Raw genomic sequence first — 24,790 nt, forward strand, 5'->3', positions numbered from 1 at the left:
ACGTGATATATTAGACCGTATACCACGGGTATGACAAAACATTTATTTATACTGCTCTAATTATGTTGGTAACCAGTTTATAATAGCAATAAGGCAATTAAATGTATACGTCCAGGATTTATAATACCTTATATATAAGGCTGGGAGTTGTAATACCTTTTATACAGTATAAAGTATTCAGACCACTTCCCTTTTTCCACATTTTGTTACGTTACAGCATTATTCTAAAATTCATAAAATCATATTTTCCCTCTTCAATTTTCCCACAATACCCCATAATGACGAACCGAAAACAGGTTTTTAGATATATTTGTAAATTTATAAAAAATAAAAACAGAAATACCTTTTTTACATAAGTATTCAGACCCTTTGCTATTAGACTCGAAATTGAGCTCAGGTGCATCCTTTTTCCATTGATCATCCTTGAGATGTTTCTACAACTTGATTGGAGTCCCTCTGTGGTAAATTCAATTGATTGGACATGATTTGGAAAGGCACACACCTGTCTATATAAGGTCCCACAGTTGACAGTGTATGTCAGAGCAAAAACCAAGCCATGAGGTCGAAGGAATTGTCCGTAGAGCGCCGAGACAGGATTGAATCGAGGCACAGATATGGGGAAGGGTACCAAAACATGTCTGAAGCTTTGAAGGTCCTGAAGAACACAGTGGCCTCCATAATTCTTAAATGGAAGAAGTTTGGAACCACCAAGACTCTTCCTAGAGCTGGCCGCCCGGCCACACTGAGCAATCATGGGAGAAGGGCCTTGGTCAGGGCGGTGACCAAGAACCTGATGGTCACTCTGACAGAGCTCCATAGTGCTTCTGTGGAGATGGGAGAAACTTGCAGAAGGACAACCATCTCTGCAGTACTCCACCAATCAGGCCTTTATGGTAGAGTGGCCAGACGGAAGCCACTCCTCAGTTAAAGGCACATGACAGCCTGCTTGGAGTTTGCCAAAAGGCACCTAAAGGACTCTCAGACCATGAGAAACAAGATTCTCTGGTCTGATGAAATCAAGATTGAACTCTTTGGCCTGAATGCCAAGTGTCACGTCTGGAGGGACTGGGAGACTAGTCAGGATCGAGGGAAAGATGAACGGAGCAAAGTACAGAAAGATCCTTGATGAAAACCTGCTCCAGAGCGCTCAGGACCTTAGACTGGGGTGAAGGTTTACCTTCCAACAGGACAACGACCCTAAGAGCACAGCCAAGACAACGCAGGAGTGGCTTCGGGACAAGTCTCTGAATATCCTTGAGTGGCCCAGCCAGAGCCCGGACTTGAAACCGATCGAAAATCTCTGTAGAGACTTGAAAATAGCTGTCCAGCGTCGGTCCCCATCCAACCTGACAGAGCTTGAGAGGATCTGCAGAGAAGAATGGGAGAAACTCCCCAAATACAGGTATGCCAAGCTTGTAGCGTCATACCCAAGAAGAATTTAGGCTGTATTCGCTGCCAAAGGTACTTCAACAAAGTACTGAGTAAAGGGTCTGAATACTTATGTAAATGTGATATTTCCGGGTTTTTTTTGTAATACAGTTGCAAAAAAAACTGTTTTTGCTTTGTCAGTATAGGGTGTTGTGTGTAGATTGATGAGGAAAAAAAGAATTTAATTAATTTTAGAATAAGGCTGTAACGTAACAAAATGTGGAAAAAGTCAAGGGGTCTGAATACTTTCCCAATGCACTATATAGGGCCAGGAGTTATGTAATGCCCAGGGGATGTAGTGATCAATGGGAGCGCTGTCCGAGTGATGCCCGGGGGACATAGTGATCAATGGGTGCGCTCTCCGAGTGATGCCCGGGGGACATATTGATCAATGGTGGCGCAATCTGAGTGACGCCTGAGGGACGTAGTGATCAATGGGGAGCTCTGTCTAAGTGATGCCCAGGGGACATATTGATCAATGGAGGTCCTGTCTGAGTGATGCCTGGGGGGCGGCTTTGAAGTGGGTGTCCTCTGAGAGACGTCAAGTACAATGCCCTCTTTGACAGGCAGGGAGAATGGCAGACGCTCTCTCTCTCTCTCTCTCTCTCTCTCTCTCTCGCTCTCTCTTCTCACTGTCCCTCCCACATCTCTATCTGTCCTCTACTCTGTCCCTCCCCCTTTCTCTCTCTCATCTCTCCGTCCATGTCCTTCCCCCTTTCTCTCTCTCTCTTCCTCTCATCTCTCTGTCCTGTGTCTCTTTCACATTTGGTAGGTCTTTTGGTCGGTCTCTTGGTTGGTCTCCTGGTCGGTCTCTTTCTCTGTCCCTCACCCTTTTTCTTCCCTCTCTCTCTCCCTCTTTGTCTCCCTCACTGTCTTCCCTCTCTCTCTCCCTCTTTGTCTCCCTCACTGTCTTCCCTCTCTCTCTCCCTCTTTGTCTCCCTCACTGTCTTCCCTCTCTCTCTCCCTCTTTGTCTCCCTCACTGTCTTCCCTCTCTCTCTCCCCCTTTGTCTCCCTCACTGTCTTCCCTCTCTCTATCCCTCTTTGTCTCCCTCACTGTCTTCCCTCTCTCTCTCCCGCTTTCTCTCTCTCTCCCTCTTTGTCTCCCTCACTGTCTTCCCTCTCTCTCTCCCTCTTTGTCTCCCTCACTGTCTTCTCTCTCTCTCTCTCTCTCTCTCTCTCTCTCTCTCTCTCTCTCTCTCTCTCTCTCTCTCTCTCTCTCTCTCTCTCTCTCTCTCTCTCTCTCTCTCTCACACACTCCTGTCCCTTCCTCTCTCTCTCTCTCTCTCTCTCTCTCTCTCTCTCTCTCTCTCTCTCTCTCTCTCTCTCTCTCTCTCTCTTTGCTGAGCCCCTTCACAACACTAACTCTCTCTCACCTCATGTATTTCACATCAGCACAACCATAGCTCCATAACTAACTCTCTCTCCCTCCAATGTTAATGAATTCAAACAACACCCCCCTCCTTGCCTCCAAGCCCCCTCACTCCACCCCCTCCCTCTTCCCTCCTCCCCCTTCCCCCTTTTCAATGAACTAAACTTTGTAATTTCCAGCCTTGGCAAGTTGCACTCAATTTGCTGTCACAGTCTTAATGAATTCAGCTGTTTGTTCATTAGCCATGGGATCATCTCTCCCCCTCCCTCCCCCCTCCCTCCCTCCCTCCTCCCTCCCTCCCTCCCCCTCCTTCCCTCCCTCCCTCTCTCTCTCTCCATCCATCCCTCCCGCCCTACCTCTCTTCCTCCCTCCCCACTCCCCCTCTCTCCCTCCCTCCTCCCTCCTCCCCCTCTCTGGTGTTCACAGAGGGACTCTATATATACCCCAGACCACTCTACTCCTTCCCATTGTTCCTGTAAGGAAAGTTGCAGACAGATGCCCTGCTGCACCACAGTGTGTGTGCCACCACAGAGACTTCTACTACTACCAGCCCCGTCCTTCTTCTTCTTCTTCTTCTTCTTCTTCTTCTTCTTCTTCTTCTTCTTCTTCTTCTTCTTCTTCTTCTTCTTCTTCTTCTTCTTCGCCTTTTTGTGTTTTGTTTGTTGTTGTTGTGATTCTGTCTCCACCGCTGAGTGGTGGTCTGATGATCTGACAGCATGTTGCTGGTGTCACTGCTGCTGATGGTCATGGATTGCTGCCTTGGAGCGCCGGCCAGGAGAGACGTGTACAGGATGCCTCAGAGTGCTCTGAAAGGTAAGAGGCCTCCTCTGTCTGTCACTTTAAGTCAAATGTGTCATTTGCACAGGAGCACACGGTGTACACAGTACAATAAAATGCTTACTTGCAGGTTCACCTCTCAACAACAATAAGAATCGAAAAAAATAAGTAATGAACAGTGTCTTTGTGTTTCGGTGTATAGGTTTCACTATTGTCATACCTTTGACAGTTTCTCATGTCAGTTTCTTTGCTATTCACTGAATAACATGCCACTTAGTGTGGATGATGTAGAGGAGTAGAGGAGTACACTTAGTGTATACACATAATACATTAGGAGTAGTACTGTGGTGTAGCATTAAATCAAATCAAATCAAATCAAATTTTATTGGTCACATGCGCCGAATACAACAGGTGCAGACATTACAGTGAAATGCTTACTTACAGCCCTTAACCAACAGTGCATTTATTTTAAACAAAAAAAGTAAGAATAAAACAACAACAACAAAAAGTGTTGAGAAAAAAAAGAGCAGAAGTAAAATAAAGTGACAGTAGGGAGGCTATATATACAGGGGGGTACCGTTGCAGAGTCAATGTGCGGGGGCACCGGCTAGTTGAGGTAGTTGAGGTAATATGTACATGTGGGTAGAGTTAAAGTGACTATGCATAAATAATTAACAGAGTAGCAGCAGCGTAAAAAGGATGGGGTGGGGGGGCAGTGCAAATAGTCCGGGTAGCCATGATTAGCTGTTCAGGAGTCTTATGGCTTGGGGGTAGAAGCTGTTGAGAAGTATTTTGGACCTAGACTTGGCACTCCGTACCGCTTGCCATGCGGTAGCAGAGAGAACAGTCTATGACTAGGGTGGCTGGAGTCTTTGACAATTTTGAGGGCCTTCCTCTGACACCGCCTGGTATAGAGGTCCTGGATGGCAGGAAGCTTTGCCCCAGTGATGTACTGGGCCGTACGCACTACCCTCTGTAGTGCCTTGCGGTCGGAGGCCAAGCAGTTGCCATACCAGGCGGTGATGCAACCAGTCAGGATGCTCTCGATGGTGCAGCTGTAGAATCTTTTTGAGGATCTGAGGACCCATGCCAAATCTTTTTCAGTCTCCTGAGGGGAAATAGGCTTTGTCGTGCCCTCTTCACGACTGTCTTGGTGTGTTTGGACCATGATAGTTCGTTGGTGATGTGGACACCAAGGAACTTGAAGCTCTCAACCTGTTCCACTACAGCCCCGTCGATGAGAATGGGGGCGTGCTCAGTCCTCTTTTTTTTTCCTGTAGTCCACAATCATCTCCTTTGTCTTGGTCACGTTGAGGGAGAGGTTGTTGTCCTGGCACCACACGGCCAGATCTCTGACCTCATCGTTGTCGTTGTCGGTGATCAGGCCTACCACTGTTGTGTCGTCGGCAAACTTAATGATGGTGTTGGAGTCGTGCCTGGCCATGCAGTCATGGGTGAACAGAGAGTACAGGAGGGGACTGAGCACGCACCCCTGAGGGGCCCCCGTGTTGAGGATCAGTGTGGCAGATGTGTTGTTACCTACCCTTACCACCTGGGGGCGGCCCGTCAGGAAGTCCAGGATCCAGTTGCAGAGGGAGGTGTTTAGTCCCAGGATCCTTAGCTTAGTGATGAGCTTAGAGGGCACTATGTTGTTGAATGCTGAGCTGTAGTCAATGAATAGCATTCTCACGTAGGTGTTCCTCTTGTCCAGGTGGGAAAGGGCAGTGTGGAGTGCAATAGAGATTGCATCATCTGTGGATCTGTTGGGGCGGTATGCAAATTGGAGTGGGTCTAGGGTTTCTGGGATAATGCTATTGATGTGAGCCATGACCAGCCTTTCAAAGCACTTCATGGCTACAGACGTCAGTGCTACGGGTCGGTAGTCATTTAGGCAGGTTATCTTAGAGTCCTTGGGCACGGGGACTATGGTGGTCTGCTTGAAACATGTTGGTATTACAGACTCAGTCAGGGACATGTTGAAAATGTCAGTGAAGACACTTGCCAGTTGGTCAGCACATGCTCGGAGTACACGTCCTGGTAATCCATCTGGCCCTGCGGCCTTGTGAATGTTGACCTGCTTAAAAGTCTTACTCACATCGGCTACGGAGAGCGTGATCACATAGTCATCCGGAACAGCTGGTGCTCTCATGCATGCTTCAGTGTTGCTTGCCTCGAAGCGAGCATAGAAGTGGTTTAGCTCGTCTGGTAGGCTTGTGTCACTGGGCAGCTCGCGGCTGTGCTTCCCTTTGTAGTCTGTAATAGTTTTCAAGCCCTGCCACATCCGACGAGCGTCAGAGCCAGTGTAGTACGATTCAATCTTAGTCCTGTATTGACTCTTTGCCTGTTTGATGGTTCGTCGGAGGTCATAGTGGGATTTCTTATAAGCGTCCGGGTTAGAGTCCCGTTCCTTGAAAGCGACAGCTCTACCCTTTAGCTCAGTGCGGATGTGTAGGAGTAGTACTGTGGTGTAGCATTAGGAGTAGTACTGTGGTGTAGCATTAGGAGTAGTACTGTGGTGTAGCATTAGGAGTAGTACTGTGGTGTAGCATTAGGAGTAGTACTGTGCTGTAGCATTAGGAGTAGTACTGTGGTGTAGCATTAGGAGTAGTACTGTGGTGTAGCATTAGGAGTAGTGCTGTAGCATTAGGAGTAGTGCTGTGGTGTAGCATTAGGAGTAGTACTGTGGTGTAGCATTAGGAGTAGTACTGTGGTGTAGCATTAGGAGTAGTGCTGTAGCATTAGGAGTAGTACTGTGGTGTAGCATTAGGAGTAGTGGTGTGGTGTAGCATTAGGAGTAGTACTGTGGTGTAGCATTAGGAGTAGTGGTGTGGTGTAGCATTAGGAGTAGTGATGTAGCATTAGGAGTAGTACTGTGGTGTAGCATTAGGAGTAGTGCTGTGCTGTAGCATTAGGAGTAGTGCTGTAGCATTAGGAGTAGTACTGTGGTGTAGCATTAGGAGTAGTGGTGTGGTGTAGCATTAGGAGTAGTGCTGTAGCATTAGGAGTAGTACTGTGGTGTAGCATTAGGAGTAGTGCTGTGCTGTAGCATTAGGAGTAGTACTGTGGTGTAGCATTAGGAGTAGTGCTGTAGCATTAGGAGTAGTACTGTGGTGTAGCATTAGGAGTAGTGGTGTGGTGTAGCATTAGGAGTAGTACTGTGGTGTAGCATTAGGAGTAGTACTGTGGTGTAGCATTAGGAGTAGTGCTGTAGCATTAGGAGTAGCATTAGGAGTAGTACTGTGGTGTAGCATTAGGAGTAGTACTGTGGTGTAGCATTAGGAGTAGTGCTGTGCTGTAGCATTAGGAGTAGTACTGTGGTGTAGCATTAGGAGTAGTGCTGTAGCATTAGGAGTAGTACTGTGGTGTAGCATTAGGAGTAGTACTGTGGTGTAGCATTAGGAGTAGTGCTGTAGCATTAGGAGTAGTACTGTGGTGTAGCATTAGGAGTAGTGGTGTGGTGTAGCATTAGGAGTAGTACTGTAGCATTAGGAGTAGTACTGTGGTGTAGCATTAGGAGTAGTACTGTGGTGTAGCATTAGGAGTAGTGCTGTAGTATTAGGAGTAGTGCTGTGGTGTAGCATTAGGAGTAGTGGTGACTTTGACGTTAATGATGCTTGTTCTTGTCATGGATGCATGTCACAGTTTAGATGAGCTTGAACTTGTCACTTTTTTATTTTATTTTTTCCTTTATTTAACTAGGCAAGTCAGTTAAGAACAAATTCTTATTTACAATGATGGCCTACACCGGCCAAACCCGGACGACGCTGTGCCAATTGTGCGCCGCCCTATGGGACTCCCAATCACGGCCGGTTGTGATACAGCCTGGAATCGAACCAGGGGGTCTGTAGTGATGCTTCAAGCACTGAGATGCAGTGCCTTAGACCGCTGTGCCACTCGGGAGCCCCTTGAAATAGAGCAAGATTTTCTTGGTAGTTTGAGGATGATCTATTCTATTGATTGTTTTGATTAGAAATACTCTCTGACCTTGTAATGGCTCAGTATACTACAGGCCTATGCAGCAACGTATCCATACAGATACATGGGGGTTTATTTAAAGGATATTTTTACTGCTCCAGGGTTGTTGTTATTGCTTGGATAACCTTATCAACTGTTATGTACAGTGAGGGAAAGAAATATTTGATCCCCTGCTGATTTTGTAAGTTTGCCCACTGACAAAGAAATGATCAGTCTATAATTGTCACGTACGTTAAGAGACGGGTCGGACCAAGGTGCAGTGTGAAAGGCGTACATGTTACTAATAAACACTAATAAACACACGACACAGTAACCAAAATAACAAAATTAACCGTGACGGTCCAAAGGGCTAACACACAAGCCTAAACAGGAACACAACAAGATCCCACAACACAGGCAGGAAAACTGGCTGCCTAAGTATGATCCCCAATCAGAGACAACGAGCGACAGCTGCCTCTGATTGGGAACCACACCCGGCCAAACATAGAAATACAAACCTAGAATATTCACACCCTGACCAAACTAGCTAGAGTTCTATAGGCCAGGGCATGACAATAATTTTAATGGTAGGTTTATTTGAACAGTGAGAGACAGAATAACAACAACAAAATCCAGAAAAACGCATGTCATAAATGTTATATAATTGATTTGCATTTTAATTAGGGAAATAAGTATTTGACCCCCTCTCAATCAGAAAGATTTCTGATTCCCAGGTGTCTTTTATACAGGTAACGAGCTGAGATTAGGAGCACACTCTTAAAGGGAGTGCTCCTAATCTCAGCTTGTTACCTGTATAAAAGATACCTGTCCACAGAAGCAATCAATCAAGCAGATTCCAAACCCTCCACCATGGCCAAGACCAAAGAGCTCTCCAAGGATGTCAGGGACAAGATTGTAGACCTACAAAAGGCTGGAATGGGCTACAAGACCATCGCCAAGCAGCTTGGTGAGAAGGTGACAGTTGGTGCGATTATTCGCAAATGGAAGAAACACAAAAGAACTGTCAATCTCCCTCGGCCTGGGGCTCCATGCAAGATCTCACCTCGTGGAGTTGCAATGATCATGAGAACGGTGAGGAATCAGCCCAGAACTACACGGGAGGTTCTTGTCAATGATCTCAAGGCAGCTGGGACCATAGTCACCAAGAAAACAATTGGTAACACACTACGCCGTGAAGGACTGAAATCCTGCAGCGCCCGCAAGGTCCCCCTGCTCAAGAAAGCACATATACAGGCCCATCTGAAGTTTGCCAATGAACATCTGAATGATTCAGAGGAGAACTGGGTGAAAGTGTTGTGGTCAGATGAGACCAAAATCGAGCTCTTTGCCATCAACTCAACTCGCCGTGTTTGGAGGAGGAGGAATGCTGCCTATGACCCCAAGAACACCATCCCCACCGTCAAACATGGAGGTGGAAACATTATGCTTTGGGGGTGTTTTTCTGCTAAGGGGACAGAACAACTTCACCGCATCAAAGGGACGATGGACGGGGCCATGTACCGTCAAATCTTGGGTGAGAACCTCCTTCCCTCAGTTAGGGCATTGAAAATGGGTCGTGGATGGGTATTCCAGCATGACAATGATCCAAAACACACGGAGTGGCTCAAGAAGAAGCATATTAAGGTCCTGGAGTGGCCTAGCCAGTCTCCAGACCTTAATCCCATTGAAAATCTGTGGAGGGAGCTCAAGGTTCGAGTTGCCAAACGTCAACCTCGAAACCTTAATGACTTGGAGAAGATCTGCAAAGAGGAGTGGGACAAAATCCCTCCTGAGATGTGTGCAAACCTGGTGGCCAACTACAAGAAACGTCTGACCTCTGTGATTGCCAAAAAGGGTTTTGCCACCAAGTATTAAGTCATGTTTTGCAGAGGGGTCAAATACTTATTTCCCCCATTAAAATGCAAATCCATTTATAACATTTTTGACATTTGTTTTTCTGGATTTTGTTGTTGTTATTCTGTCTCTCACTGTTCAAATACACCTACCATTAAAATGTTTCATTGTTTATGAGGTTCGCACTGCACCGAACACCGGAAGAATTATCACTGTGAATCATCACTGTGAATCATTGTAATGTTTGTTTATAGTATGTGTAAATTTATAAGGGATGGGGGGGCAACTGGAGATTTTACATGAAAATAAAATGGAATTCATACATTCATTCACTCATTAATTCATTCATTCATTCATTCATTAGATAACAGTGAACAGACACTACTGTGTCACTATGACATGTTGTTCCAGTTATTAGTGACATTATTAAGTAGTTAGGTGTCAGTGTTATTATGATAATAAATAATATATGCCATTTAGATTAGGCTTTTATCCTAAAGGACTTACAGTCATGAATGCATACATCTTACGTACGGGTAGTCCCGGGAATCGAACCCACTATGTTGGCGTTGTGAGCACCATGCTCTACCAACTGATCTGCAGTGTTGTGTTAATGTGTAGGTTGCAAAGCAACAGGTGGTTGGTTGCCTCCAGTAGTCAGTGGGTCCGTGCAGCATTAGAAAGCACAAGCTTTACAATTAGCAGGATCAGTAAGTATTTATCCAGGAGGAGCGAGTGGTGGCAAAATAAGCAGGCTTCTCTTCTGATCCTGTGCACTGCAGATGTAATCTTGACATCTACATAACAGTGAGTGAATTAGGGTTTACAGTTGTATCACAATCAAATGGAACTTGCACATACAGGCACATATCCAGCCAAATTTTAGCAGCAATGTTGTCCTGATGAATCAGGAATTCCTGGTATTCTGTCTTTAGAAAATCAGGGCTACAATCCCTACAATACCGCTTATAATAAGAATGGATCGGTAGCCTTGCTCACATACAATTTACATTTACATTTGAGTCATTTAACAGATGCTCTTATGCAGAGCCACTTACAATTAGTCCATTCATCTTAAGATAGCTAGGTGGGACAACCACATATCACAGTCGTATAGCAAGTACATTTTCCCTCAACAAAGCAGTTGTCAGCTTTCCCATGGCAGTTACAGAATCTAGCCTAATCACAATTGTTACAGCATAGCTGCCAAGCATGAATCACTAGAGTAGAAAAGCCTTGATGATGATGCCTGCGGGCCAGGCGGTGCTGAGTGTTTGTAGCGGCTTGGAACAAGGGTTCCAAGAGTCCATTGTTTCTGACGCCCCTGTCCTGTCCTGTCCTGTCCTGCCCTGTCCTGTCCTGTCCTGCCCTGTCCTGCCCTGTCCTGTCCTGTCCTGTCCTGTCCTGCCCTGTCCTGTCCTGTCCTGCCCTGTCCTGTCCTGCCATCCTGTGTCCCCTGTCCTACATGCGTCGGCCCTCTCTGCCATCAAATGAAGTCTTCAAGCAGCGTTGTCATCGTTAGCTAGCGGCCCTGTGATGTGGAGTGCCCAGAGGGGGGCGAGGGGTCGGCGGCGCCATTGAAGTGCGTCAGCACAGCCCTCACCAGCGCTGAGCGTGAGCTCTCTCCCCTCTCTGACACGCTGCCAACAGGCTCAATGAGTAGCATGAGAAACAAGGGGGCTCCACACACACACACACACACACACACGAACACACACACACACACACGAACACACACACACACGAACACACACAAACACAAACACACACACACAAACACAGAGTGCTGTCAACTACTCCGACTTTTCCACACTCAAGGAATGTGTCAGTCATGTGTTGACCTCTGAATGTGCTTCCTATAGTCACGTCTCCTCGGGGAATACAATGTAAACTTGCCTGAAAGTTGTCTGAATGAAATATAAACCTTTCATAATACTGTGACAGTATATGGATATGTAAATGCAGTCTAAACTGTTCTGAATAGTTTAAAGCTGTGCAGCTCTGTGTGCGAGTGCTGACTGGGTCACATTGCTGACTTTCTACTGTTCATTTCAGCACTGACAGAGATATTCACTGTTTTTGGTCATACTGTTCTCAAAGTTTACCCACTCTCTCTCCATCTCTCCCCCTCTCTCTGTCTCTCTCTCTCTCTTCTCTCCATCTCTCCCACTCTCTCTGTCTCTCTCTCTTCTCTCCATTTCTCCCTCTCTCTGTCTCTCTCCATCTCTCCCTCTCTCTCTGTCTCTCTCTCTCTTCTCTCCATCTCTCCCTCTCTCTCTGTCTCTCTCTCTCTTCTCTCCATCTCTCCCTCTCTCTCTGTCTCTCTCTCTTCTCTCCAATTCTCCCTCTCTCTGTCTCTCTCTTCTCTCCATCTCTCCCTCTCTCTCTCTCTTCTCTCCATCTCTCCCTCTCTCTCTCTCTTCTCTCCATCTCTCCCTCTCTCTCTGTAGCTCTTTCGGACCGGGGTACTGTGGTTCTGGAGGCAGCGTTGACCAGTGCTCTGTCGGCTCTGGAGCTGGCCACATCGGAGCGGAGTCGGGCCGAGGCGGGCTGTAGAGACTGTGTACCCTGTCTCTTTCAGGACTGTGGACAGCGCTCCGGACCCTGCTGTAAGGAAACATCCATAGCTTTTTTTTTTCTTTCTCTCTCTCTCTCTCTCTCTCTCTCTCTCTCTCCCCCTCTCTCTCTCTCTCTCTCTCTCCCCCTTCTCTCTCTCTCTCTCTCTCTCTCTCTCTCTCTCTCTCTCTCTCTCTCTCTCTCTCTCTCTCTCTCTCTCTCTCTCTCTCTCTCTCCCCGTAGAAAACACATAGACCCATGTGATAACAACATAAGTGTCACGGTTTCGGCCGAGGCGGCTCCTCCTCCTTGTTCGGGCAGGTTTCGCCGGTCGTCGTCTCCGGAGTTCTAGCTGCCACCGCTCGATGTTTCGTGTTTGTTTGGTTTTGTCTGTTAGTCACACCTGTTTTGTGTTAGGTCTCGTTTAGCACCCTATTTAGTTTCCTTGTTGTTAGGTTTGTGTTGTGTGTGATTGTTCGGTAGTCGTGGTTGCGCTACCTGTTACGGTACGCTATTTTCCGTAGTTTCCTCCTTGTGTTTAGGAGAGATTTACGCACCTTTGTGTGCGCTTGCATTACGCCTGTGTGCGTCTATTTGCCTCCGGGCTGTTGTGGATTATTTTTGTGCTAAGTAAAGTCTTGTTGGACTTACCCTCTGCTGCCTGCGCCTGATTCCACACCACACCTATACACAGCAACGTGACAGAATCACACACCACCAGATGGAATCAGCAGGAGCACCCGTCGACCCCATGGAGGAGCGTCTCCTTGGACACGAGCACCGGATCAACCGTATCGGGCACGCCTTGGAGGGCGTCATGGACACCCCTTCGTCGATGGGAGACCAGCGGGGTTCCCATAGCCCCACCTATCGCACCATCACCTTCACCACCGGACAACCAGCCCGTCCATCGACCGGAACCCAGTGGGATTCGGCTCTCGCTCCCGAGGGCGTACGACGGCACCGCTGCCGGGTGTCAGGGGTTCCTCCTACAAGTGGAGCTCTACATTGCCACCATACACCCGGCGCCCTCGGGATACGAGAGCGTGTCCGCCCTCATCTCCTGTCTCACCGGCAAGGCGTTGGAGTGGGCCAACGCTGAGTGGAGGGGAATAGACGCCGCCACCGTCACGTATGCGGAGTTCTCCCGTCGCTTCCGTGCGGTCTTCGACCATCCACCAGAGGGGAGAGCGGCGGGGAACGTCTATTCCACCTCCGACAGGGGATGAGGAGCGCTCAGGCGTTCGCACTGGAGTTCCGGACTCTAGCGGCTGATGCGGGGTGGAATGAGAGGGCCCTCATAGACCACTTCCGATGTAGCCTTCGGGAGGACGTCCGCAGGGAGTTAGCCTGCAGGGACAGTACACTAACATTTGACCAGCTGGTGGACATGGCCATCAGACTGGACAACCTGCTGGCGACCCGCGGGACGTCCCAGGTGGGGGCCTCCCATTCCACCCTCCAGCGCCTCCGAGCAGTGTCCGATGGAGCTTGGAGGTGCTGGCGCTAGAGGGAGAGGAGGTAGGAGCCCGAGGGGGCAGTCTCCTGCACCAAGTGTGGGCGCGGAGGGCACACCGCGGCTAGGTGCTGGGGAGGGTCCCCTGGTGAGGGAGAGAGCCGGTCGTACAGTGGGGAGTCCACCCAGGTGAGTAGGCGCCCTACTTACCCAGAGCTTTCTGTCGTGCACATTACCTTACCTGTTTGTTTCCCACAGGTTGCACCTCGGTCCCAGCATAAGGCGCTAGTCGATTCAGGCGCAGCTGGGAATTTTGTAGACCGGAGATTCTGTATTAAGTTAGGGGATTCCCCTCCTTCCAGTCGACAAACCCTTTCCTGTACATGCCCTAGATAGTCGTCCGTTAGGATCTGGGTTGATTGGGGAGGTCACAGCGCCACTTAGGATGAGGACGCAGGGGGTCATGAGGAGACGATTCAACTCTATCTGATCGACTCTCCTGCGTATCCGGTGGTACTGGGGCTTCCCTGGTTGATGACCCATGATCCTACTATTTCGTGGCGAGAGAAAGCTCTTAAAGGGTGGTCTGCTCAGTGTGAGGGGTTATGTCTGGGTGTTTCCGTAGGGGGCGACCTCGGTGGAGAGTCCGAACCAGATGTCAGCACTGCACATTCCTCCTGAGTATGAGGATTTGGCGCTCGTGTTCAGTAAGACCAGAGCGGCACAGTTGCCACCTCATAGACAAGGGGATTGTGCGATAGACCTCCAGACAGGAGCAGCGCTTCCGCGGAGCCATGTGTATCCTTTGTCACAGGAGGAGAAAAAGGCAATGGAGACTTACATTGCCGAGTCTCTGAGACAAGGATACATACGGGCCTCCACTTCTCCCGCGTCCTCGAGCTTCTTTTTTGTGAAGAAAAAGGATGGAGGTTTGCGTCCGTGTATTGATTACCGCGGTCTCAATCAGGTGACGGTGAAGTACAGCTATCCACTTCCTCTGATTGGGACTATGACGGAGTCCTTACACGGGGCAAGGTTCTTCACAAAATTGGATCTCCGGAGCGCATATAACTTGGTGCGCATTAGGGAGGGCGATGAGTGGAAGACAGCATTTAGTACTACATCCGGCCATTACGAGTATCTCGTCATGCCATATGGGTTAATGAATGCTCCATCAGTCTTCCAATCGTTTGTAGACTAACTTTTCCGGGACATGCAGGCGCAGGGAGTAGTCGTGTACATAGATGATATTCTTGTGTACAGTGCTACTCGGGCCGAGCATGTAGCCCTGGTGCGCAGGGTATTGAGGAGACTGTTGGAGCATGACCTGTATGTCAAAGCTGAGAAATGTCTGTTCTTCCAGGAGTCAGTTTCCTTTTTGGGTTACCAGTTGTCTGCGTCGGGGGTGAGAATGGAGGTGGACCGTGTGTCCGCCGTGCGTAATTGGCAAACCCCAACTACGGTTAAAGAGGTGCAGCGGTTCTTGGGTTTTGCGAATTACTACCGGAGGTTTATCCGGGGTTTTGGACAGGTGGCAGCTCCCATAACGTCTCTGCTGAAGGGGGGTCCGGTGCGCTTGCAGTGGTCAGCTGAGGCGGACAGGGCCTTTGGGAGACTGAAGGACCTGTTTACCTCGGCCCCGGTGTTGGCGCACCCGGATCCCACTTTACCCTTCCAAGTTGAGGTGGACGCGTCTGAGGCCGGTATCGGGGCAGTTCTTTCTCAACGATCCGGTACACCACCTAAGCTCCGCCCCTGTGCTTTTTTATTCTAAGAAGCTCAGTCCGGCGGAGCGGAATTATGACGTAGGGGACAGGGAGCTGTTAGCCGTAGTACAGGCCCTAAAGGTGTGGAGGCATTGGCTTGAGGGGGCTCAGCACCCTTTCCTCATTCTGACCGACCATCGTAACCTGGAGTACATTCGGGCAGCTAGGAGGCTGAATCCTCGCCAGGCTCGATGGACTATGTTTCTCGCCCGGTTTGTGTTCAAGATCACTTACATCCCTGGGTCCCAGAACGGGAAGGCAGATGCTCTGTCCCGTCGGTATGACACGGAGGAGAGGTGCGTGGAGTCCATTCCCATACTACCGGAGTCTTGTCTGGTGGCACCGGTGGTGTGGGAGGTCGATGCGGAGATCGAGCGGACGTTACGCACCGAGCCTAGTCCTCCCCAGTGTCCGGTGGGTCGGGTGTACGTCCCGCTCGAGGTCCGGGATCGGCTGATTTATTGGGCTCACACGTCCCCCTCCTCTGGACATCCGGGTATTGGCCGGACGGTGCACTGCCTTAGTACGAAGTACTGGTGGCCAACGTTAGCCAGGGATGTGAGGGTTTATGTCTCCTCCTGCTCAGTATGTGCCCAGTGTAAGGCGCCCAGACACTTGCCCAGGGGTAAATTACAGCCCCTGCCCGTTCCACAACGACCCTGGTCTCACCTCTCGGTGGATTTTGTTACCGATCTTCCCTCCTCCCAGGGGAATACCACCATCCTGGTCGTTGTGGATCGTTTCTCGAAGGCCTGTCGTCTCCTTCCCCTGCCGGGTCTTCCTACGGCCCTACAGACCGCTGAGGCTCTATTTACTCACGTCTTCCGGCATTACGGGGTGCCCGAGGATATAGTGTCCGATCGAGGCCCCCAGTTTACCTCCAGAGTCTGGAGAGCATTTATGGAACGTTTGGGGGTCTCGGTGAGCCTTACCTCGGGTTACCACCCGGAGAGTAATGGGCAGGTTGAACGAGTCAACCAGGATGTGGGTAGGTTTCTGAGGTCATATTGTCAGGGCCGGCCGGAGGAGTGGGCGAGATATGTGCCCTGGGCCGAGATGGCACAGAACTCTCTCCGCCACTCCTCCACCCAACTAACCCCTTTTCAGTGTGTATTAGGGTACCAGCCGGTTCTGGCACCATGGCATGAGAGCCAGATCGAGGCCCCCGCTGTGGATGAGTGGGTGCGGCGCTCGGAGGAGACGTGGGACGCTGCACACGTCCATCTGCAGCGTGCCATACGTCGACAGAAGACGAGCGCCGACCTACACCGCAGTGAGGGGCCAGTGTACGCACCTGGAGATCGAGTCTGGCTCTCAACCAGAAACCTGCCCCTCCGCCTGCCCTGCCGGAAGCTGGGTCGGCGGTTTGTGGGGCCTTTTAAAGTCCTGAGGAGATTGAACGAGGTGTGTTACAGGTTAGAACTACCTATTGATTACAAGAATATTAACCCCTCGTTCCATGTGTCTCTCCTCAGGCCGGTGGTAGCTGGTCCACTCCAGGACTTTGAGATTGAGGAGACTCCTCCGCCCCCGTTGGACATCGAGGGGGCTCCGGCGTACACGGGGGTCTCCAATATCTCGTGGAGTGGGAGGGGTACGGTCCGGAGGAGCGGTGCTGGGTGCCAAGGAGGGACATTCTGGATTCGTCCCTGATGACCGAATTCCATCGTGGTCATCCTGCGCGCCCTGCTCCGCGTCCCCCCTGGTCGTCCCCGAGGCCGGAGGGCGCGCGGCTGGAGCCGCGCGTCAAGGGGGTACTGTCACGGTTTCGGCCGAGGCGGCTCCTCCTCCTTGTTCGGGCAGGTTTCGCCGGTCGTCGTCTCCGGAGTTCTAGCTGCCACCGCTCGATGTTTCGTGTTTGTTTGGTTTTGTCTGTTAGTCACACCTGTTTTGTGTTAGGTCTCGTTTAGCACCCTATTTAGTTTCCTTGTTGTTAGGTTTGTGTTGTGTGTGATTGTTCGGTAGTCGTGGTTGCGCTACCTGTTACGGTACGCTATTTTCCGTAGTTTCCTCCTTGTGTTTAGGAGAGATTTACGCACCTTTGTGTGCGCTTGCATTACGCCTGTGTGCGTCTATTTGCCTCCGGGCTGTTGTGGATTATTTTTGTGCTAAGTAAAGTCTTGTTGGACTTACCCTCTGCTGCCTGCGCCTGATTCCACACCACACCTATACACAGCAACGTGACAATAAGGCTAGCTCATAAGAGTGTTTTAATGTCTGTTGTTGTGCTGATTTGTGTAAGTAGATACAGTAGAGATAGATTGAGTTAAATATTAAAGAAAGTAGTTCATAACTCTCATAAGAATCACACAAGATGAGAACACAGTGTTCACACATGGTTCCATTTCATCTGGTGACACACTCTTTTCACGCCACTTCCATACAAAGTGATTTTCGTAGCAGGTTAAGAGAGCATTTTCACTAACCCTTTTCCTAATCTTAACCTCAGTCTCCTAACCTGCTACGTTAATTCTCCTAACCTGCTACGTTAATTCTCCTAACCTGCTGCGTAAGTTCTCCTAACCTGCTACGAAAAAAGTCACTTTGGTATCGTGAAAATAGTATTTCCCCATTTAATCAGTGGTGGTTATTATCATGGTCTCATCTCTCTGCAGCCTCTCTGGATGGCACATTGGCCGAGCCCAGCTGTGATGTCATCACCGAGGCCCAGAAGGTTCCGGAGGAGGGCGAGCGGAGTTGGGCGCTGAGCCAGATGTGTGGATACTACCGGCGGTGGTGCCCGCCGGGCGACACGGAGAAGGAGGCGTGTGTAAGGATCATGGGAGAGAGCTGCAGTGCCCGCGTGCTCCAGTGTAGCCTCCTGAACACAATGCAGAACCTGGAGCCTGCCACACAGACACACACACAGGGTGGGTGAGCAACACCATGCAGAACCTGTAGCCTGCCACACAGACACACACACAGGGTGGGTGAGCAACACAATGTAGAACCTGTAGCCTGCCACACAGATACACACACACAGGGTGGGTGAGCAACACAATGTAGAACCTGTAGCCTGCCACACAGACACACACACACAGGGTGGGTGAGCAACACAATGTAGAACCTGTAGCCTGCCACACAGACACACACACAGGGTGGGTGAGCAACACAATGTAGAACCTGTAGCCTGCCACACAGACACACACACAGGGTGGGTGAGCAACACAATGTAGAACCTGTAGCCTGCCACACAGACACACACACAGGGTGGGTGAGCAACACCATGTAGAACCTGGAGCCTGCCACACAGACACACACACAGGGTGGGTGAGCAACACAATGCAGAACCTGGAGCCTGCCACACAGACACACACACAGGGTGGGTGAGCAACACAATGCAGAATCTGGAGCCTGCCACACAGACACACACACAGGGTGAGCAACACCATGCAGACCATTCTGGATCTTATTCATTAGGGCACACTGTAGTGAAATGTTTTGCAATGGAATACAAAAAATGAGCGTTTCGCTGTTTCAGTCCGTTTTCTGTACTACTTTGTGGAACACTTTGGACCCGCCCTGACTCTGTCCCCCCCTCTCTCCCAGCAGCAGTGTGTGGCCAGAGGGTATCATCGGTGCAGAACTTGACCCAGCCCCGCTCGCGTATCGTGGGGGGTTCCCCAGCACCGCCTGGCAGCTGGCCCTGGCTGGTCAACCTGCAGCTGGACGGGGGGCTGATGTGTGGAGGGGTGCTGGTGGACCGCTCCTGGGTGGTGACTGCTGCTCACTGCTTTGCTGGGTGAGTGTGTGTGTGTGAGTGAGTGTGCATGTGTATGTGTGGGTCCTTTTGTACTGGTTGTCAAACGGAGAAGGAGTGGGACACGTCTTCTATTTTAGACTCTCTGAATGTTTTCCTTCACAGTAAAAGTTATACGTAATTAACTCCTCTCTCTCTCTCTTTCTCACCCTCTCTCACCCTCTCTCTCTCCCTCACTCTCTCTCTCTTTCCCACCCTCTCTCTCTTCCCGTCTCTCTTTCTCTACCACCCACCCACCCTCTCTCTCTGTCTCTCTCTCTGCCTCTCTCTCTCTCTCTCTCTCTCTCTCTCTCTCTCTCTGTCTCTCTCTCTCTCTCTCTCTCTCTCTGTCTCTCTCTATATATATATATATCTCTCTATCTATATAATAATATAAATAATCTATATCTCTCTCTCTCTCTTTCACACTCTCTCTCTCTCTCTCTTTCACACCCTCTCTCTCTCTCCCTCGCTCGCTCTCTCTCTCTCTTTCCCACCCTCTCTCCCTCTCTCTCTCTCTCTCTCTCTCTATATATATATATATATATATATATAATAATATAAATATCTATATCTCTCTCTCTCTCTCTTTCACTCTCTCTCTCTCTCTCTCTCTCTTTCACACCCTCTCTCTCTCTCTCTCCCTCCCTCTCTCTCTCCCTGTCTCTCTTTCTCTCCCACCCACCCTCTCTCTCTACCCCTCTCTCTCTCTCTCTCCCTCGCTCTCTTTCTTTCCCACCCTCTCTCTCTCCCTGTCTCTCTTTCTCTCCCACCCACCAACCAACCCACCCTCTCTCTCCTTCTCTCTCTCTCTCTCTCTCTCTCTCTCTCTCTCTCTCTCTCTCGCTCTCTCTCTCTCTCTCTCTCTCTCTCTCCCTCCCCTATCTCTCTCTCTCTCTCTCTCTCTCTCTCTCTCTCTCTCTCTCTCTCTCTCTCTCTCTCTCTCTCTCTCTCTCTCTCTCTCTCTCTCTCTCTCTCTCTCTCTCTCTCTCTCTCTCTCTCTCTCTCTCTCTCTCTCTCTCTGTGTGTTTCCCTGCTGTAGCATTCACAGTGAGAGCTACTGGATAGCCGTGGTGGGGGAGTTTGATATCACCAAGACCGACCCTGACGAGCAGGTGCTCAAGGTCAACCGCATCATCCCCCATCCCAAGGTGTTTCTCAGACATCTTTTGTGTGTCCTGCCTGTTAACACACCTTCATCTATACTACAGTTTAAGTCTTATAGCACGGCCTGTTCTTGAAAGATCTAATTATGGCTAGAGCAATGGGCTCAATCAATCAATCGGATGAATCAATCAACTAATCAATCCTCCCTCCTCTCTGTGCAGTTCAACCCCAAGACGTTTAACAACGACATAGCGCTGGTGGAGCTGACCTCTCCGGTGGTCCTGTCAGAGCGTGTTACCCCTGTGTGTCTACCATCAGGTCTGGAACCTCCAACTGGCAGCCCCTGTCTGGTGGCCGGATGGGGCTCCCTCTACGAAGGTGAGGGGAAGGGACCACTCTGGTACATCTAGCATGGTTGGGGTCAATTCCATTTCAATTCCATTTCCATTCCAGTCAATTCCGGAAGTACACTGAAATTCAAATTCTAATTCTCTTCAATTAGGAAAATGTGGATTTGGAATTTGGTTTACTTTCTGAATTGACAGGAATTTAAATGGAATTAACCCCAAACCTGACATGTATAGTATTTAACTGTCATTATTAAACCATTAATTCACCAAAGATGTGTGGAGCTATAATACAACTGTCTATATACAGTATCATATTGTACATGTTGTTATAAAGTTGGCTATTACTCAAGTAACTTTTTTGGCAAGGTTATTTACGTGCACAGGGTTATAGCCATATTCTGTATAGAAAATCAAATGCATCGACTGAAGGAAATGGCTAACTTTGAAGCCATTACACACAGTATGATATGTACAGTACATATGGAAGATGACCTTGTCTTGCGCTCTCTCTTTTTGGCACTCATTAAAAAATTAACGCCCTTACCTTTCTTGCACTGACACTCACTCTTGTCTTTCTTACTAGCACTGACTTTGCTGTTAGCTGCTTTATTGACAAAAGGTTGCACCTACTATGACTGTGATATGTGGTTGTCTCACCTAGCTACCTCATGATGAATGCACTAACTGTAAGTTGCTCTGGATAAGAAATGTTTCATGTAATTACAACTACTTTCTGTCCATCTCCCCAGATGGTCCGTCAGCTGATGTGGTGATGGAGGCTGAGGTTCCCCTGCTGCCCCAGAGTACCTGTAGGAGCGCCCTGGGCAAGGAGCTAGTCACCAACACCATGCTGTGTGCCGGATACCTCTCTGGAGGCGTCGACTCCTGCCAGGTAGGTGCCACTGGAATTATGTTTATGGAAAATAATACCCAGGTCACTTCCTAAAATTTGTCAGAGTAATAAGAGTTTTTGATTGTCTTGCATTTGTTTTAATGTAACAGGAATTGCCTGACTAAAACTACGTCTTACAGTATCCTATGTAGTAGAATTATCCCATAATAATCCTGTGTATACCGACTGAGATAAGGATAATACTATACCGTACTCAGAGTAATGGGACTAGCAGACTTAAGATTGGCTTTGCATTTGTTTAAATGGAACAGCAACCTTCTGACTGAAGCTACAAAACATGTCTTGCAGTGTATCATGTTTTAGAGGTAATCCAGCTCTGTGCTCCTGTGAAGTTATACTGTGATGAGTTATACTGTGATGAGTTATACTATGATGAGTTATACTGTGATGAGTTATACTGTGATGAGTTATACTGTGATGAGTTATACTATGATGAGTTATACTGTGATGAGTTATACTGTGATGAGTTATACTATGATGAGTTATACTGTGATGAGTTATACTATGATGAGTTATACTATGATGAGTTATACTGTGATGAGTTATACTGTGATGAGTTATACTATGATGAGTTATACTGTGATGAGTTATACTATGATGAGTTATACTATGATGAGTTATACTGTGATGAGTTATACTATGATGAGTTATACTATGATGAGTTATACTATGATGAGTTATACTGTGATGAGTTATACTATGATGAGTTATACTGTGATGAGTTATACTGTGATGAGTTATACTGTGATGAGTTATACTATGATGAGTTATACTGTGATGAGTTATACTATGATGAGTTATACTGTGATGAGTTATACTGTGATGAGTTATACTGTGATGAGTTATACTGTGATGAGTTACACTAGGTACAGTAGACTGGTACTTCATAGCTTTAATACTGTGTGTGTCCTGTAGGGGGATTCTGGAGGCCCTCTGATCTATGAGGACCACGTGTCAGGTCGCTTCCAGCTGCAGGGCATCACGTCCTGGGGAGACGGCTGTGGGGAGAAGGGCAAGCCTGGGGTCTACACACGGGTCAGTGCCTTCTCTGACTGGATACTGGCCGAGATACTGAGTGAGTCACATTAACAGTATCACCGATAGCCACAATACTTGTCACAGTCACAAGACAAATACATAGATATAGAAATAGACATAGACAAATACATAGATATAGACATGGACATAGATATAGATATAGAAATAGACATAGACAAATACATAGATATAGATATAGACATAGATATAGATATAGATATAGACATAGACATAGACAAATACATAGATATAGACATAGATATAGATATAGATATAGATATAGATATAGATATAGATATAGATATAGACATAGACATAGACATAGATATAGATATAGACATAGATATAGACATAGATATAGACACAGACACAGACACAGACACAGACACAGACATAGACATATATATAGATATAGATATAGATATAGAAATAGACATAGATATAGACATAGACATAGACATAGATATAGATATAGAAATAGACACAGACACAGACACAGACACAGATATAGACATAGATATAGATATAGATATAGACATAGATATAGACATATATATAGATATAGATATAGATATAGACATAGATATAGACATAGATATAGACACAGACACAGACACAGACATAGACATAGATATAGAAATAGAAACAGACATAGATATAGATATAGACACAGATATAGTTATAGATATAGACACAGACACAGACACAGACACAGACATATACATAGATATAGAAATAGAAATAGAAACAGACATAGATATAGATATAGACACAGACACAGACACAGACACAGACATAGACATAGATATAGAAACAGACATAGACATAGATATAGATATAGATATAGACACAGATATAGATATTGACATAGACACAGACACAGAAATAGATATTGACATAGACACAGACACAAACATAGATATTGACATAGACACAGACACAGACACAGACATAGACATTGATATAGATATAGATATAGATATAGATATAGATATAGACATAGATATAGATATAGACATAGATATAGATATAGACATAGCTATAGATATAGATATAGACATAGATATAGATATAGATATAGATATAGACATATATATAGATATAGATATAGACATAGACACAGATATAGATATAGACATATATATAGATATAGACATAGATATAGATATAGATATAGATATAGACATAGACATAGACACAGATATAGATATAGACATAGATATAGATATAGATATAGACATAGACATAGACACAGATATAGATATAGACATAGATATAGATATAGATATAGATATAGACATAGACATAGATATAGACATATTACTTGTTTATATAGCAAATGTTAGCTCTGGTTGTCTGGCCATAAATCTGGAAAATGTATATCCTGTGATAAAAAAAAGGTGATATTGTACTCAACCAAATAAAAACAGACTGTTTTCTCTACTGTTTTGCCTAATCAGCATTCTAATATCCACTGTCCCTTCTTCTTGGTTCACCAAGTGTCCTCTGGGAGCCGGGAGCCGACATGTTCTGAGCTGCTGAAGATGTCCGAGCTGTCGGAGGAACAGCAGAGGTCAGAGTTCAGCTCTCTGTGTCGTTTCTACGTCCAGTCCTGCCCCCCAAGCCAGGGGTCTGCTGCCTGCAACCGCCTGGCTGAGGAGAAGTGTCTCAGCCGCTTCAAGAAGTGCCGTAAGTGTTTGACCCGTAACGTTCACAGCTATTTTTCTGTTTTACTATGACATCATGAAGAAACCTGAAGTGAGCATGAGGACCCTGAACTCTCGACTGCCCTAAGTGGAGTGTATACATTTTTGTTACAATTAATGATACATTTAATGATATAAAACCTCTATTGTATGCAGCAATAAGTAATGATGATATTATTGTTGTGATGCAGATGGATATTGGGTATTGTAATGAGCTATTTCACTGCAGATTACTCAAAACATGTCTTTCTCTGGACTTTAATCATGTATCCTTCATTTGTCCTCTCTCCTCCTCAGAGCTGCATTCGTTCCTGCAGACCCTGCTGGACCTTCTCCAGAGAGCAGAGGACTACATCAGAGACAAGGTAGACCTGACCTTCTTCACCCAGAGCCTGCCTCAGCTGGTGGAACACGTCTACAGCTCAGCCCTCACCACCAAGGAGAGGGAGAGGAGGGAGATTCCACGGGGAACAGGTACGGCACCGGCTCCCCACTGCTGGGCCCCTTCTATCCCCTCCCCATCCTGGCTCTGTTACTCTCCTACATTCGTCTTATCCCCCACCACACACCCGACTACTACTACCCTACCACCGTACTACTTACCATCCTAGTACTGTAACCCCTGCTGCCCCACCCACATTCCTCCTCAACACCATGTCAAAACACCCACACTCATACTTTGCCCCCTCAGTTTCTATAAATAAGAATCCCATGTATTAATTATATTTATTATTATTATTATTAGTAGTAGTATTAGTATTATTATGATGTATTTA

General features: G+C 47.5%; 1 protein-coding gene across 1 annotated transcript; it reads left to right on the forward strand.

Moving 5' to 3' along the window:
* The first annotated feature begins 3,442 nt into the window (after positions 1-3,442).
* Positions 3,443-24,734, forward strand: LOC121534471 (serine protease 56-like). Its single transcript, XM_041841063.2, has 11 exons — positions 3,443-3,611; positions 11,834-11,992; positions 17,777-18,031; positions 18,714-18,903; positions 19,943-20,051; positions 20,229-20,385; positions 21,107-21,249; positions 22,186-22,345; positions 23,809-23,997; positions 24,312-24,488; positions 24,706-24,734. Exons 1-11 carry the CDS (start codon positions 3,515-3,517, stop codon positions 24,732-24,734), a joined length of 1,665 nt encoding a protein of 554 aa, XP_041696997.2. The 5' UTR covers positions 3,443-3,514.
* Positions 24,735-24,790: the final 56 nt, after the last annotated feature.

This window comes from Coregonus clupeaformis, chromosome 21, assembly GCF_020615455.1.
Source record: "Coregonus clupeaformis isolate EN_2021a chromosome 21, ASM2061545v1, whole genome shotgun sequence".
NCBI classification, from domain to species: Eukaryota; Metazoa; Chordata; class Actinopteri; order Salmoniformes; family Salmonidae; genus Coregonus; species Coregonus clupeaformis.